The sequence below is a fragment of the Bufo bufo genome, chromosome 4 (genome assembly GCF_905171765.1).
Source record: "Bufo bufo chromosome 4, aBufBuf1.1, whole genome shotgun sequence".
Lineage (NCBI taxonomy): Eukaryota > Metazoa > Chordata > Amphibia > Anura > Bufonidae > Bufo > Bufo bufo.
The window spans coordinates 340390817-340406516 of NC_053392.1; the positions used below are offsets into that span (position 1 = coordinate 340390817).

The 15700-nt window shown below is 49.0% G+C and overlaps 1 protein-coding gene across 1 annotated transcript in view; it reads right to left on the bottom strand.

Moving 5' to 3' along the window:
- The window catches only part of TUBE1 (tubulin epsilon 1), a 53704-nt gene extending 39403 nt beyond the window's left edge, over nt 1-14301 (bottom strand). The window contains exons 1-2 of the mRNA XM_040426839.1: nt 14181-14301; nt 11547-11620 (exon numbers count right to left, since the gene is read on the bottom strand). Of these exons, the coding sequence (XP_040282773.1) occupies nt 11547-11620; nt 14181-14205 (99 nt within the window). The 5' untranslated portion in view covers nt 14206-14301. The remainder of the gene's footprint in view (nt 1-11546; nt 11621-14180) is intronic.
- Between the last annotated feature and the right edge of the window lie 1399 nt (nt 14302-15700).

Sequence of the window (15700 nt, forward strand, 5' to 3'; positions counted from 1 at the left end):
GCGGCAAAAGAAGAGCAACACCAGGAGAGCCGGCCGCCATCATAGGAGAAGCAGACGCACCGAGACTGACGAGATCGCAGGTACTGCCGAGAACTTAGTTGTTAATCTTTCAAGTAAAACTGTGAGTCCTGCGCAATTGAATTTACTAAAGAAGGGACTGTCCTTTAGCCCCACAGGGACGCTGGACACCTTTTCTCTGGACATTGATTTGCAGCGGTTTTTCCGTAATATACGTCTTAAAGTACACTTTACTAAAAATGTTGATGTAGATGACATGGGGGGCGGTCATGTTAGCTCTGAGGAGCCGTCAGGTTCTTTAACATTGCAACAATTTTCATTGAGAGTTAAAAGTCATTTTGCACCTCCGAAAATATACCATCCAGTGGAAACCTTTGCTAATTTAGTTCAACGGGATGTTAATTCTCTATTGCAACAGTGTAAACAAGGTTCTTTACAGATACGTAATAATTTAACAGCTGAAGAGAAGCATGCACTGAATGGTATATTAGAGGATAAGTCACTTATATTCAAACCAGCTGACAAGGGGGGTGCCCTTGTGATTCTGGATAGGGAGTATTACATCACAGAGATTTTAGGTCAACTGAGTGATAATGAGACATATAAGATTTTACAATCTGATCCGGTTTTTTCAATTAAAGGTGTATTACAGAGGATAGTGACTGAGGCGAGAGAGGATGGCATCATAGATAATAAATTAAGTGAATTTTTGATAAATCAGCATCCTATTACACCGGTGTTTTACACCCTTCCGAAAATTCACAAGTCCATGACCAGACCACCGGGACGCCCTATTGTGGCCTCCTCTGATTCAATCCTCTCTCCCCCAGCCATTTTTCTGGAGAAAGTGCTCACACCTTTGACCATGTTATCTCCTTCCTACCTACGAGACACAGGACATTTCTTGAGTGAAATACGTCCCCTTCATCTAGATAGAGACTGCATACTGGTCACTTTTGATGTATGCAGCCTCTATACTTCCATTACTCACGAAAAGGGTTTAGAGGCAGCATCCAGACTATTGAATACCAGTCATTATACATCAGCACAGAAGGATTTTTTTCTGACACTTTTAAAACTAGTGTTGGAGGAAAATTACTTCTTATTTCAAGACACCTTTTTTCAACAGCGCCGCGGGACCGCGATGGGATCGAACGTCGCGCCGCCGTACGCAAACAGTTATATGTCATCGTTTGAAAGTGAATTTGTTTATTCCAATTCTTTATATTTAAAGCATTGCATATTTTGGCGTCGATTTATAGATGACGTGTTTTGCGTATGGCGAGGCGACGTTCGATCCCTCATGGAATTTAATAGTCATCTTAACTCCATTTGGAGTGAGCTTCAATTTACCATACACTTTGATTTTCAACAAATATCCTTTCTTGATACATGGGTAAAGCGCAAGGATGATGGTACAGTGTACACTGATTTACATATCAAGGATACAGATCGAAATAGTCTACTTACCTACACTAGTAGCCATCCCCCAGCAATCAAGAAGGCGATTCCTTTTTCACAGTACCAGAGGGTTAAAAGGATCGTGACTGATCCTGACACCTGTGAAATTAGGTTGCAAGAGATGACGAAAAAGTTCCTCAACAGAGGCTATCCCCTACACTTATTACAATCTCAAAAGCAGAAGTTAGATCAACCGCAGGGACAGAAGATTATCAAACCACCACGTATCCCATTAATAGTGAAGTACCATCCTTGGACACAGAGAATAAGGGGTATAATTAATAAGCATTGGCACATTATGTCTAGATCATATCCTCATATGGAGATATTTCAAAATTCTCCAATGATGTGTTTCAAAAGAGCGGACAATATCCGTGACAAAATTATTAGAGCAGACATAGGCACTAATAAACCTATAGTCAGACAAACCACACTGACTACTCCGCGTCAGGGCACATTTCCGTGTTTAAATTGTAACAACTGTTCAAGTGTCATTAGAGGTTCTACACTGACCCACCCTCATTCTGGAGAACAAATTCCCATTAAAGGCATGTTCACATGTGACAGCAAAAATGTCATTTATATTTTGAAATGCCCCTGCGGTTTGGTCTATGTAGGGGAAACCTCAATGCGGATTAAAGATAGATTAAGCAAGCATAAGTCCACTATCCGCACTGAGAATTTGTTGTTACCCCTACCGCATCATTTCCATGAGAAGCGTCATGCGATATCGCAGTTGCGGTTTCAAGTGATTGAGAGTGTATCTTTACCTCGCCGAGGCGGCGATAGGAATAGTTTGCTTTTAAAGCGTGAGGCTTATTGGATCCACCGGTTACAAACTGTGGATCCAAGGGGGCTCAACCGCGAGTACAATATTTCCAGTTTCACCTAGTTCTTGACTATATTACTCTTATTATAAGAATTTAGATTATAATAATATACATTTCATTTGTCTCTTTCAGCGGACTTGATTCCTGAATTGTTATCAATTGTTCCATTGTTTCATCAATGTATCCACATTGAATTTTTTTTTTAATTTTTTTTTTTTTTTTTTTTTGGTTTATTGCATCTTTCATTACTTCACCTGTGTCAGCCCTGAGGTGGGTGGAGCTACATAGTATGATGTCATTTTCCTTTTGTCTTGTTACTCCTCCCTCTCTCTGTGTATAAAAGAGATGTGATAGGAGTTTATTGTATAGTCTGAAGAAAGCACGTGTTGTGCTGAAACGCGTCACTATATGTCCTTAATATGTGACTGAATAAACGCAACATTCATCATCATCGCGAGTGCTGGTCCTTCCTTCTTTATTGCAAGTATTGGGACGTCTCCCCACTGACTCGTGCACCGCGTCTATTCCAGCAGTGCCGACCCTTTTCTACATAAGTCTTGTAGGTCCTGTCTTGAGCTTCTAGTCAGCAGGGAGTGCTCTCCACAGCGTGAGCAAATGGAGGTGGAGGTACCGTAATTTTATTAATTTATTTACTAGCACAAGTTGCGGTGGAGGTAACGGCTGTACTAATGGGCGTTCCATGATGGAAGCGCTCATTAGTAAGGGTACTTTCACACTTGCAGAAGGACGGATCCGACAGGCTGCTCACCCTGTCAGATCCATTTTGCCACTACTTCGCCGTGCCGCTGCTCTGTGCCCATCGACTATAATGGGGATGGGGGCAGAGCTACGGCGCAGCACGGTGAGAGGCCGCCAGACTAAAAGTACTACATGTCCGACTTTTTCGTCTGGCGGCCTCACGCCGTGCACTGCCATGCTGCACCGTAGCTCCACTCCCGCTATAGTCAATGGGGAGTGGCAGTCCGGCGAAATAGCGGCAGGACGGATCTGACAGGGTGAACAGCCTGTCGGATCCGTCCTGCCGCAAGTGTGAAAGTACCTTAACAGTCCTTACAGGAAAATTCTGGCACCGGCAAGGGAACTAAAATACCAGCCTTGCTGGTGAACTACTGGCCGGGTGGCAACCCAAGCCACAGAACAGACATATGATAGTTTTGTTCCGCATCCAATTCCCATTATTGGGGGATTGGATGCGGCCCCTTAATTACAATGGGGCCCCAAGAGATGCAGACAGCACACTGTGTGCTGTCTGCATCTTTTTCCGCTCCATTGAAACTAAGGGGTCCGCATTCAATGCCCCAATAATGGGAATTGGATGCGGAACAAAACTATCATGGTTTGATGGGGCTTAATCACTTTATTTAATCAGGTTACCTAAAGAAGATGGCCCAGGGGAGATGGGAACATGACACTGGAGTCAGTGACGTGTTCCCGCCTCTCTGTAGCCCTCTCCACGCACCCCTTACTTTCCAAATGTGACATTTATTTCATTGGTGGCAGTGGTGATGTCCCTCCCCTCTCCAGCAGCACGTAAGTGTCCTTTGGAGCTTGAAGCTCCCTTATGTGCTGCCGCTGCTGCAGGGGAGGAGGGACCTGTGAGCGCACTGAGGGAGAAAGCGCTGGTGCCTGCATGTGGAGGGAGCCGTCTCTCACTGCGCCCCTGGGAAGGAGGAAGTTTGCCGGTAAGCTCCGCCTCTTGCACGTACCAGAGTGTGCAGGAGGAGGAGCGCTATATGTGGAGGGAGCCGGCCTGTCTCACTGCGCTCTGGGACAGGAGGAAGTGCGTCGGTAAGCTCCTCCTCCTGCACGGCACAGTGTGCAGGAGATAGTGATGGGAAGTTCGGATCTTTTAGGTGAATCGGTTCATTTGAATCAGCTCATTCGGATCAGAATCGGATCTTCGGTTCACTTGGCGAGTCAGACTGCTGAGCTGACTCGCAAGTGAACTGAAGACTCTAGGTGCCGATGCGCATGCGCAGCTGCTGACTCAGTCAGTGACACTGCAGTGAGTCGGCTCTTCAGCTCTCTGAAGTTGAACTCGTCTCTGATTAGTATTGAGTGAGTCAGGAAGAGTGATTTTTTTTATAGTAAAGGGAAGCTGAGGCTGACGTTGGACAGGCGGACAGGAGGAAGCTGTCACTGTGGTGTGCAATGTGAATTGTCTGTTGTGCATTGTTCCCCACAGTGACAACAGTCTGACACTGACAGTAGTACAACGAACCAAGTGATGTGAAATGTGAATGCAGCACAGGGAAAACTATGTGCTGAACTGTGTCATCTGTCCCTTCTCTTATCTCTCTGCTCCTGTCCCTTAATCTTATCACTGCTGCAACAAGAGCCGAGAGCCTCAGTGTAATGTAACCTGTTCTACAGTCTGACTCCCGGCTCCTTAACTCAATGAATCGAATGAGTCACTGACTGAGTCGGATCTTTAGATTCTTGTGACTCATTCCATTCATTTAGACTCCCTGACCCTGCACTACTCCGAGGACTCGAGTCAGAGCTGCTAGTGTGCTGTGCTGGCCTCGCCCCCTCAGCTCTGGTCGGTGATTGGTTGGTGGGCGGGGAGGGGAGGAGCTGGCAGAAGCAGCTTCCACTCTAAGATCATATTACTGACTCCTCCCGAGTCCCTCCCTCAGGCTCCTGCTCCAGCGTGAGGTGAGCGTCTCTGTCAGCATTGCTGTCTGCTGTGACTGAGCTGAGCCGATTCAAACGGATCGGATCACTCTGAACTGAATCGATTGGAGGAGCGCTCTGAAGGATGGCCGGGGTCCGGACAACTGGCGGCCGCGGTCCGTATTTGGACCGCGGTCCGCCAGTTGAGTACCCCTGCTCTAGAGGAACGGGGGTAATCACCCCCCTGTCCAGTAAGGCTTGAACGGCCGCGGAGAACGCAGCCGCGCTTTTCGGGTCCCGCGGCGGGCGGGAGCGAAAGAACCGATCTGGAGGGAAGGATGCAAATTCGATTTTGTATCCGGAGGACACAATTTCGAGGGCCCAGGCGTCGGAGACGTGAGCCATCCAGACGTCCCTGAAAAGGAGGGGCGCGCCTTCAGGCAGAGGACTGCTTTGCTGCGGGTGTGCGGGCAGCCTGCGGCTTGCGCCAGGAGGGCTGCGCCCGAAAAAACGGCTTCCTACGCTTATCCTGGGGAGGAGCCGAAGCGGCAGCTGTGGTGGGAGCCCCAGAGGCCCTGCGGGAGGACCGAAAACGAGACGCACCATGGCGTCCGCGGGGGGCGCCCCTGGCTTGGGGTTGAGGAAGATGGGTGCTTTTACCACCCGTGGCCTCCGAAATAAGTTCGTCTAGGCGGACCCCGAAAAGGCGGGAACCCGCAAACGGTAGCCCCGCCAAGGAACGTTTGGAGGCAGCGTCCGCTTTCCAAACCTTCAGCCAGAGCTCCCTCCTGACGGAAACTGCCAGGGCGGAGGAGCGTGCAATAAGGGCTCCCGCATCAAGGGAGGCCTCACAAACAAAATTCCCGGCCCGAATAATAAGCTGGGCCAAGGAACGTAGGTCCTGGATGGGGACGTCCGAGTCCAACTCCTGTTCCAGCTGCGCACCCCAAGCAGAGATTGCTTTCCCTGCCCAAGCAGAGGCAAAAACCGGTCTGAGAGCAGAACCGGAGGCAGCAAAAATGCCCTTGGAAAGGGTCTCCATGCGACGGTCCTCCGCTGACTGAAGAGAGGACCCGTCGGGAACAGGGATGGCCGTGTTCTTTGACAGTCGGGCCACAGGGGGGTCCACCTTGGGTGGGGAAGACCATGTGGCCACGACATCGGCTGGAAAAGGATAGCAAATGTCCAGCTTCTTGGGGTTGACAAAACGGGCGTCCGGGCGAGCCCAAGCCTTAGACACCACAGAGGAGAAATCAGAGTGGATTGGAAAGACTTTTGAGGCCTGCCAGGGTCTGATAAAGGAGACGCTAGCTGCGTCAGAGCTAGGGGGGTCATCCTGCACCTTAAAGGTGTCACGAATATCAGAGATGAGTTGACCCATCGCTGAGGCTAGCTTGGACGGCAGGGCCGAGTCCATTTCCAAATCTGAAACCGCCAATTCACCTTCAGAGAGCGAATCCTTTGGAGAGGAGAGGCCCGTCTGGGTGCGCACGCGTGGCGGGGAGAGTGAGGCCTCAGAGGAGGAGGCTCGCTCTACTCTAATACGCTTCTGAGAGTGCCTAGCTCAGGAGGGGTCACTAAGAGAGAGTGAACCCGCTGCAGCGGCAGAAGCAGTGGACCCGGAGGGCGCGACAGTCAGAGAGGCGTCCTGCGGGGTAGGTGGCCTATTAGGCGGCCCACGACATGAGTGAGGCTTTCCACGGCCTGGGACAGGGATCTAGCCCAGTCAGGCGGGTCAGAGGAAGCAGGGAGCGACACAGCGGGCGACTGAGGCTGCGGTGGAGCTCGGCATGCAGTACAGTGCGGATCAGACTGCCCCCGGGGAAAGGGTTCCCTACAAGCAGTACAGGCATGGTACCAAGGCTTGGCGGCTACAGAAGGGTCTGACATGGTGGAAAAAGATGTTGCACTAAAGTGATGGCACGGAGGGGGTTAACAGTCCTACCAGACCCGGATGATGCAAGCGGTAAGGGGAACAGACTGAGGAGGCTGTGGAGGAGAGGCAGCAGCACGGAGATGAATGGCTTCAGGATCGCACGGCAGAGAGGATTCCACGCAGCACTGAGAAGTGGAGCCCGATGAAACCGGAAGTAGCGGAGCGCATGTAGGAAGCTCCGCCCCCCCTCTGCCGCGCTGAAGAAGAAGCAGAGCCGCGCGCGCGCGGCAAAATGATTTTAACCCCCAAGGTGGTGAAGTGCCGGCCAAGATGAAATGGCGCCGTTCACGCCAAGTAAGCGGCCCCCGCCGCGCCTGGATGTGGCAGACGGCTTGCTTGCCTGCAGCCGTCCCCTGAAGGCAGCGTCCCTGCCAAGGACTTGCCCAGATAAACTCCCCTGCCCGGTAACGGTCCCGATATGCCCGGGGGGGTGGGGGGGCGGGCGATGTAGCAGTGGCCATGTAGCAGTGGCCATGGGGGATGTAGCAGCGGCCATGGGGGATGTAGCAGCGGTGGGAGGGAGGAAGGGGAGGCTGGAGCAGCCACTCTCACCATACGCTGTCTTCGCCCTCAGTCCATCCAGCGGGGGTCGCCCCTTCAGCTCCTGGCACCGCAGTGGCAGGAAGCCGGGGGAGGGACTTGGCATGCGGGCGACCCTGAGCTGGCGGGACGCAGGGGAGCGAGGCTGCCCTGGTCCACCTTGTCTTCTGTGGGGGAGGCGGCAGTGCGGAATTACCGGCACTGGCGCAACTCAACCCCGGGAGAAACAGAGGGGTCTAATGCGCCTCTGTTGTCCCTGTAGGTAGAAAAAAATCGAATTAAAAACAACAAATAACGCAAAAATAAAAAAAAATCATAGGAAAACAACCCTGCATAAGCAGGGGGTGTCTTGCCTCCTTGGACACTAAGCAAAAACTGGCAGTCTCTTCTCCAGGCTGAAGGGTATAGCTGATGGAGGAGGGGCTTACAGCTTTCACTTAGTGTCACGCCTCCTAGGGAGCAGAGCTATACCCATGGTTTCCTGTGTCCCCCAAGGAATATGGGCGAGAAAAAATATTATTTTTCTTTTCATTGCCATATTCTGACCCCCATAACCTTTTTTTATTTTCATGTGTATGGAGCTGTTTAAAGGATCATTTTTTGCAAGACAATCTGTAGTTTTTATTGATACCATTTTGGGGTGTGTATGACTTTTTGATCACTTACTTTTGGGGAGGTGATGTGATGAAAAAACTGTATGTAGATATTTTTTTCGTTACGCCATTCACCATATGGGATAATTTTTTTAAAAAATATTTGAATAGAACAGACGTTTCCAGATGTGGTGACACCTATCATATAAATTTTTTTGATTGTTTATTAATTTTCATGAAAAGGGGAGTAATTGAAATTTTCTTTATATTTTTAAAAACTTTATACATTTTTTTTTTAGGCCCCCAACTTGCAATCTTTAGATTGCACATTGTATAAAGTAATGGACTTTTATGTATACAAAGATCGATAGATTCCAATGCAGAGCGTTCACCTGCACGCCTAGTACAGGTTCTGGCCTATTACTTCAATGGAACGCCTTCCCCAGAGGCAGATGCACGCTTCTGTTTTGTTTTTGCCTTTCTGAAGCCTTGGTCACATTTGACTACGGTATTATTATTTATTATTAAAGCGCAATTCATTCCATGATGCTGTACATATGAAAAGAGGTATACGTACAGAATACAGACAACTGCAATAAGCATGAACAAGACCAGTTACAAACTGGTGCAGAAGGAATGAGGACCCTTCCTGTGAGAGCTTACACTCTACATCTGAGGGGCAATTTTTTATTATTATTGCATTATACTCATTTTGAGCTAAAAAAAATTTTTTGATTTGGTCTTTATTAAAAATATGGAGCCTTTTTTCTGTACAGGGCTGAGATGCTCTAGTAGCAGGATCTGAATTTTCACTCTGTTCTGTCAGGCAGCTCACCTGATGTGCTCCTTATCTCTGCTCTCTGACATTATAAACATTCATTATAGCTCAGTTATTATCTGATTGATAAGAATGTGGCTTAAATACGCGTTTATGACCTCTTAGCAGTTTATGATTTTTAGCCAAAAATAAGTAAAATGCAATCATAAAAAAACTGCCCCTTAAGGTGTACATAACCTTTAAATGTCTGCGACCAGCATTGCCGCCACTTGCAAACATTAGCCCGGATCTCTGCTGTGTGAAATAGCTGGCACGTGGAGGCTATGGCACTCACTGCGCTCCGAAGTGTCCGCCAGCACTAAAGAGTCATACATGTACAGCGGATGTCGGGAAGGGTGTGTCTTCTGCTGCCTTCATGTGTTCACGCTCAATGCAGACTGCTAAGTTCTCTTCAGTGTGAAATCCACCTGACGAGCCCTCAGGTGGCCCACTTGGTAGCCCTTACCTCTGCTCATCATCAAGTTTTCATCCAGACACAACGGGGGACATTTACTAAGCATGTTGCACCAGAATTATGGCATAAAATGTGCCAAAAAGAATGGTGTTTTGATTTACGCCAGATATATCAACTGTTTTCTCCAGAATGTTCACCATTAAGAATGCATGAGAAATTAGTTATAAATGTCAAAGTGGGCGGGGCTATCAAATTGGCATATATTACGCCTCATTTATCATCCTCTTATCATCCTCAAATTAATGCAGACAATTAAGCCAGCTTACGTGGTGGTGTTTTGTGTAAAAGTCCCATTTATGAAAAGAAAACCAACTCGTCGTGGGAACAAGTGACAGGTAAGTATTAACTCAGGATGCGTTTATTTTTATCTAATATAACGGAAGCTAAACAGCAGGGTTGTCAGTAAATTGACATTCAACAAAAGGTCCCAATTCTGAGATAAAAGTTGCAATTTACCAGTGGAAATGTCGCAAAGATGCTTCAAAAGTCGCAAGGGTTGGTAGAAATGGCTCATTTTTAAAAAGTTGCATTTTAGTGCTATTGGCGTTAAAATGTCGCAAATCGATAGAAATAGGCGGATCATCAAGTTTATATTTTAAAAAGTCACATTTTAAAAGTGGAGTGTGCCTTTTGATGTATGAGGTGAAATAAATCACCACTTTTGATTTGTAATGTTAGTATCTTTTTGGCGCAATGCCTTGTAGGGCTAGCTCAGCTGAATGCAATGATACCTTTCACTTACTCCATTGCTTTGTTATGGAGAAAAAGTACTTTTAATCCTTATGCAAATGAGCAGGAAAGAGCATTGGGGGTGGGCCAAAGCCACTCAGTGCACCCTTGCTCCTCCTGCTTCCTCCACCCACTCCTCTCTCTTTCTTGATTGACAGGGCCAAGTCATCTCACACCTGCATAGTCATCTCGCCTGTCAATCAAGGAAAGGAAGGGGGCTTGGACTGGCCTTCGTGGGTGCAAGGGATTATCCCATAATTAATGTAAGAACTGAAAATCAGACATGACAATCTCTTTCTAACAAAGCTAGAACCAGCCCTGTCTGTACCTCACATGGACCCAGAGATCTCCCCATTCATTGCTCTGCTAGATTTATATCAAGCTGGCAGCTCAATGGGTGTGTCCTTTCCGCTGCAGCTCAGGGGGCGTGTCCTGCCTGCTGCAGCTATCTTCCCATCACAGCTCAGGGGGCGTGTCCTGTCTGCTGCAGCTATCTTCCCATCACAGCTCAGGGGATGTGTCCTTTCTGTTGCAGCTCCCTTCTCACAGATCGGAAGGGTGGGGGTCCTTTCTGCTGCATCTCTCCCCCCTCTCACAGCTTGCAGGAGAATAGTTGGCTGGTGGCACTTAAAGAGAACCTTTCACCTGGATATCCTTAATGTAATTATTATACTACCTCAGCGCTCGTTCACACGAACGTATTTTGCGTTCCATATACGGGACGTTTTCTGCGTTCTGCATACGGTCCGTATATGGAAACATTCATTTCAACGGGTCCGCAAAAGATGTGGACAGCACTCTGTGTGCTGTCCGCATCCGTTGCGTGGCCCCGCAAAAATTATGAGTCCTGTCCTATTCTTGTCCGTTTGGCGGACAAGAATAGGCATTTCTATAATGGGCCTCCTGTTCCGTTCCACAAATTGCGGAAGGCACACGGGCGGCATCCGTTTTTTGCGGATCCGCAACTTGCGGACCGCAAAAAACGGCACGGCCGTGTGAACGAGCCCTTACAGTGCGGCCCCTACTGATGTCTTGGCACTTTTTTCTTTTTCTAAAGAACCGCCCGTTTGTCCGCTGTGGTCCCCGTATCTTTTGGCGCCTCATATGCGAATGAGGCGACTCGGTTATACTAGGCGTGGACATGTATTTCTCCTGGGCCCGGTTATCTTCTCCCTGTTTGCAAGAGCATCCAATCAGAGCGCCCCGCTCTTAGCCAGGGAGAAGGAGCTCAAGTTCTCGTGGGAGAAGGAGCTGCGATGCTTAGGTTAGCACTACACTGCCACTTTTTGTAGCGCGACTCATTGATTTTAACTCTTGAACTACAGCAGCAGTCCACATGAAGGCACTCAAGTAAATGTAATCTTGTGGACTGCAGCTGCCATTCAATAGTTAAAATCAATCAGTCACGCTACAAAAAGTCGCAGTGTAGCCCAGGCCTTAATGACCACGCAGCACATTTGTCACTGGTCCCGGCATTAGAAGGTAAAGTAGTGGACTCCATTTCTTTTACCTTGTTAACTGAAGCATGTTCTCTCAAGGCAAGGTCCCAGAACCTGCAGCCAATTTGGTTTCCACACTGTCCAACTAGAAACATAAAAATAATGGAAAATGGTAAAATGGCAGTTACTACAGGGAGAAGCGGACCATGAGGGCTGGTGCATAGGAAATACAGCATTGGGAACTCTACTAGATTCTCATTCCCTAACATGGGGCATGTGAAGGGGATGTGCAAGGCAAAGAGAAGATTTCCCACCATATGCAGCATTGTAGTGTGCCACATACATGTTAGGGGTCATGCACATGACTGTGTGCCCTCTGAGACATACGGTCCATATTTCCTGGTCCAGCATACATCGTGTGCACGGGAGCGCATCGGTCCGGCATAAATCGTGTGCACGGGAGCGCATCGGTCCGGCATACATCGTGTGCACGGGAGCGCATCGGTCCGGCAATAGCCCCGCGGGTGGCCTGATGTGCATAGTATCATAGAAATCTATGGTTCTATGGTTCTTAACGCTCCTGTGCGTGCGATGTATGCCGCTCCGGGACATATGGCCCGCTCATGGACCGTATGTCTTGGAGGGCATATGGTCGTGTGCATGAGCCCTTAGTTGCATGAAATCCTGTCTCCCTGTTTAGAACAGACATCCCACTATATGAGTGCCTCCCGTTCAGACTCGAGCTGCCCATGTAGTACACGGCTGAACATGGCTGCCTTTGGAAAAATCAGCTGTTTGACGCTTGAGCTCCGTATGGAAAGGGGTCTTCTCCCATGAGACAAACCTACTCTGCAAATGAAAAACCTCACGCGAATCTTACTGACTTAGGGCTCATGCACACGATTGTATTTTCTTTCTGTGTCCGTTCTGGGTTTTTTTGCGGACCGTGTGCGGAACCATTCACTTCAATGGGTCCGCAAAACAAAACGGAAGTTACTCCATGTGCATGCCGTTTCCATATGTCCCTATTTCCGCTTCGCAAAAAAATTTAACATGTCCTATTATTGTCCGCATTACGGACAAGTATAGTACTGTTCTATTAGGGTACAGCTGTTCCGCAAAATACAGAATGCACATGGACGTCATCCGTATTTTTTTGCAGACCGCAAAATACATACGGTTGTGTGCATGAGCCCTTACTGTCAGTGTGAGAAGTACTGGGGCCAATGATCAGCTGAAAAACCTTTCCTATAGGCACCGCCACACAGTCATTAACAATGACTAAACGGTAAATGACTGTAGCATGGCTGCGTTGCAACACGATCGCACTGCGTCGTCGTATCCTAAGGTCTTCCCGATCATTGCCCAATGTAAAAAACAGGGAAGCAATCAGCAGACTGATGAGCTCGAAGGTGGGCTGATCGCATCTCTCACGCCCCTGCAAAAAGTAGCGCTTGTCGCCAGCAGATCTCCACATGTAAACAGGGGATGTGCTGCTGCAAATCCACCAGGACCGGTTGTGACCGTAGCTCTTATATCACCTTTTACAAATATACTATTATGTGCTAATCAATGTTTTCTAGCCCCAAGAAAACACATGTTTTAGTGCGCAGGCTGCTGGAGCCCATTAGAACTAAGCTCTGCTTCTCCCCGCCGCGGTGACATCATGAGTGCCAGGAAATCTTGCACAGGCGCTCTTTAGGTGTGTCTGTCACCTTCTTTGGGCAGCAGCTTTAATAACGGAACTAAATACTAATGGCGCATGCGCAGTTCAGTTATTGAAGCCGCTGCCTGAATCAGGTAACAGGCGGCGCAGGCGCAAATATAAGGGAAATGTGTGCCTGTTGAGAGTCCCTTCACAGGACCGTATGTGTTTTGTGGTCCGCAAAATACAGATACCTGCTGTGTGCGTTCCTCATTTTGTGGACCACCCATGGCCGGTGCTGTATAGAAAATGCTCTATATTTTTTGCGGGGCCACGGAGCGTAACTACAGATGCAAACAGAACACTTTGTGCTGTCCGCATCTCTTGCAGCCCCATTGAAATGAGTGGGTCTGCACCAGTTCTGCAAAACTATGGAACGGATGCAGACCCGTTCATACGGGTGTGAATGGGTCCCTAAGGGTATGAGAGACAGGAGCAGCAGAGCACACGGAGCATGGGGCAGTCACTATACATAGATAAGGCTCTGTGCAGACTGGTGCTATGGGTCCTGTTTTCTGCATGTGACGTGTCGGCTCTTACGGATTCCATTGACTTATAAAAGGTTCCACCTGGTTTCTGTTATTTTCTATCAGGCAGAGTAGAGCAGGAGACTACAACTCCCATCAATGGATCCATGACACCAGTGTGAACTCAGATTATAAGGAATAATTACATGATTTTCCTATTATATGACGTAAAGTCATGATTTTATTACACGACACGGAGGCGCAGCTCAGGTATTTCATCTTACAGGGAAACGGGTCTTGTCCACAGCAACCAATCAGAGCACAGCTCTCATGTCCCCAGTACAACTCATGAAAGAGGAGCTGTGATAGGTTGCTATGGGCAACAAGGGCAGTTACACTACTAGGAAGATTTGATAAATCCAGCCAGAGTATAAATCACATTATTATGTAATGAATGACAAGGGGTAAAACAATGGCAGCGAGTGCGGTCCTTATGGACACCACACGTACGGAACATCCGCTCCGGGACTCACCTTGCACCACTATAGACTGGGTCATGCTGGATGCTGCTTCTGTATCTATGGCCGTTACTAGCCACTAGACAACGCGGAACTACAGGACCTTACACCATGTGATCAGTCACGTGTGTGGGAGGAGTCTCGCGTGTGTCTCGGTGTCATGTGACCTACTGTAACCTGCCTGGAAGCCGTGCAACTCGGCTTAACGTGAAATCGGATTCTGCGGCTGTACCTCAGGCTGTACCTCAGGCTGTGTGTGTACAGAAGTATATGTAGTAGGGGTGTGAGTGCAGCAGAGCTGTGTGTGTACTGTGCCAATGTAATGCACGTGTATATGTAATGTGCATATGGTATAGCTGTGTCAGTAGTATGCATGTAGGAGCACCCTGTGTGCATGCAGCAGGGCTGTGTGTGTGTGTGCATGCAGCAGGGCTGTGTGGGCGTGTGCGGTGAGTATGCAGCAGAGCTGTGTGGGCGTGCGCGGTGTGTATGCAGCAGGGCTGTGTGTGTGTGCATGCAGCAGGGCTGTGTGTGTGTGCATGCAGCAGGGCTGTGTGGGCGTGTGCGGTGAGTATGCAGCAGAGCTGTGTGGGCGTGCGCGGTGTGTATGCAGCAGGGCTGTGTGTGTGTGCATGCAGCAGGGCTGTGTGTGTGTGCATGCAGCAGGGCTGTGTGGGCGTGTGCGGTGAGTATGCAGCAGGGCTGTGTGGGCGTGCGCGGTGTGTATGCAGCAGGGCTGTGTGGGTGTGCATGCAGCAGGGCTGTGTGGGCATACGCGGTGTGCATGCAGCAGGGCTGTGTGTGTGTGCATGCAGCAGGGCTGTGTGGGCGTGCATGCAGCAGGGCTGTGTGGGCGTGTGCGGTGAGTATGCAGCAGGGCTGTGTGGGCGTGCGCGGTGTGTATGCAGCAGGGCTGTGTGGGTGTGCATGCAGCAGGGCTGTGTGGGCATACGCGGTGTGCATGCAGCAGGGCTGTGTGGGGGCGTACGTGGTGTGCATGCAGCAGGGCTGTCTGCAGTCTCACTCTTGTATTTAAAAAAGGGTGAAATCCTCATAAAGAACTGTATTATGCTGCCATTTTTCCGCACTGATAAAATGTTATCCGCAACGTGTGCAGAAACCCTAAGGTCTCTTTCACACGTCGGTGAATCAGTTTGGGTGGGGAGCCAGGATCTGCCCTCAGCTCAGCTAGGGACTATTGAGAGTCCAAAGAAGAAGGAACTTGTGCCTTCTTCTCCCTCTTCTCATACCCAAGAAACTACCGAGACTAACAAATATCTGCAAGATCTATGGAAAGAGAGAAGGAGGGAAAAGAAGAACTTAGAATCTGCAAAGCCAAGCACAGGAGTCAGCAAGGTAATCTGCGACTACAGCCATTTGGAATTTGCTGCTGTGAGGGACACTGTTAAGACACCCTTCATATCTGGACACACCCTGGCCAGATGTGCCATCACAACCCTGTGTACCGCAGTGGACATTACACCCATTACTGCCAAGGTACTGTTGCCAGCCATAGATTCTACTGAGAGAGACTT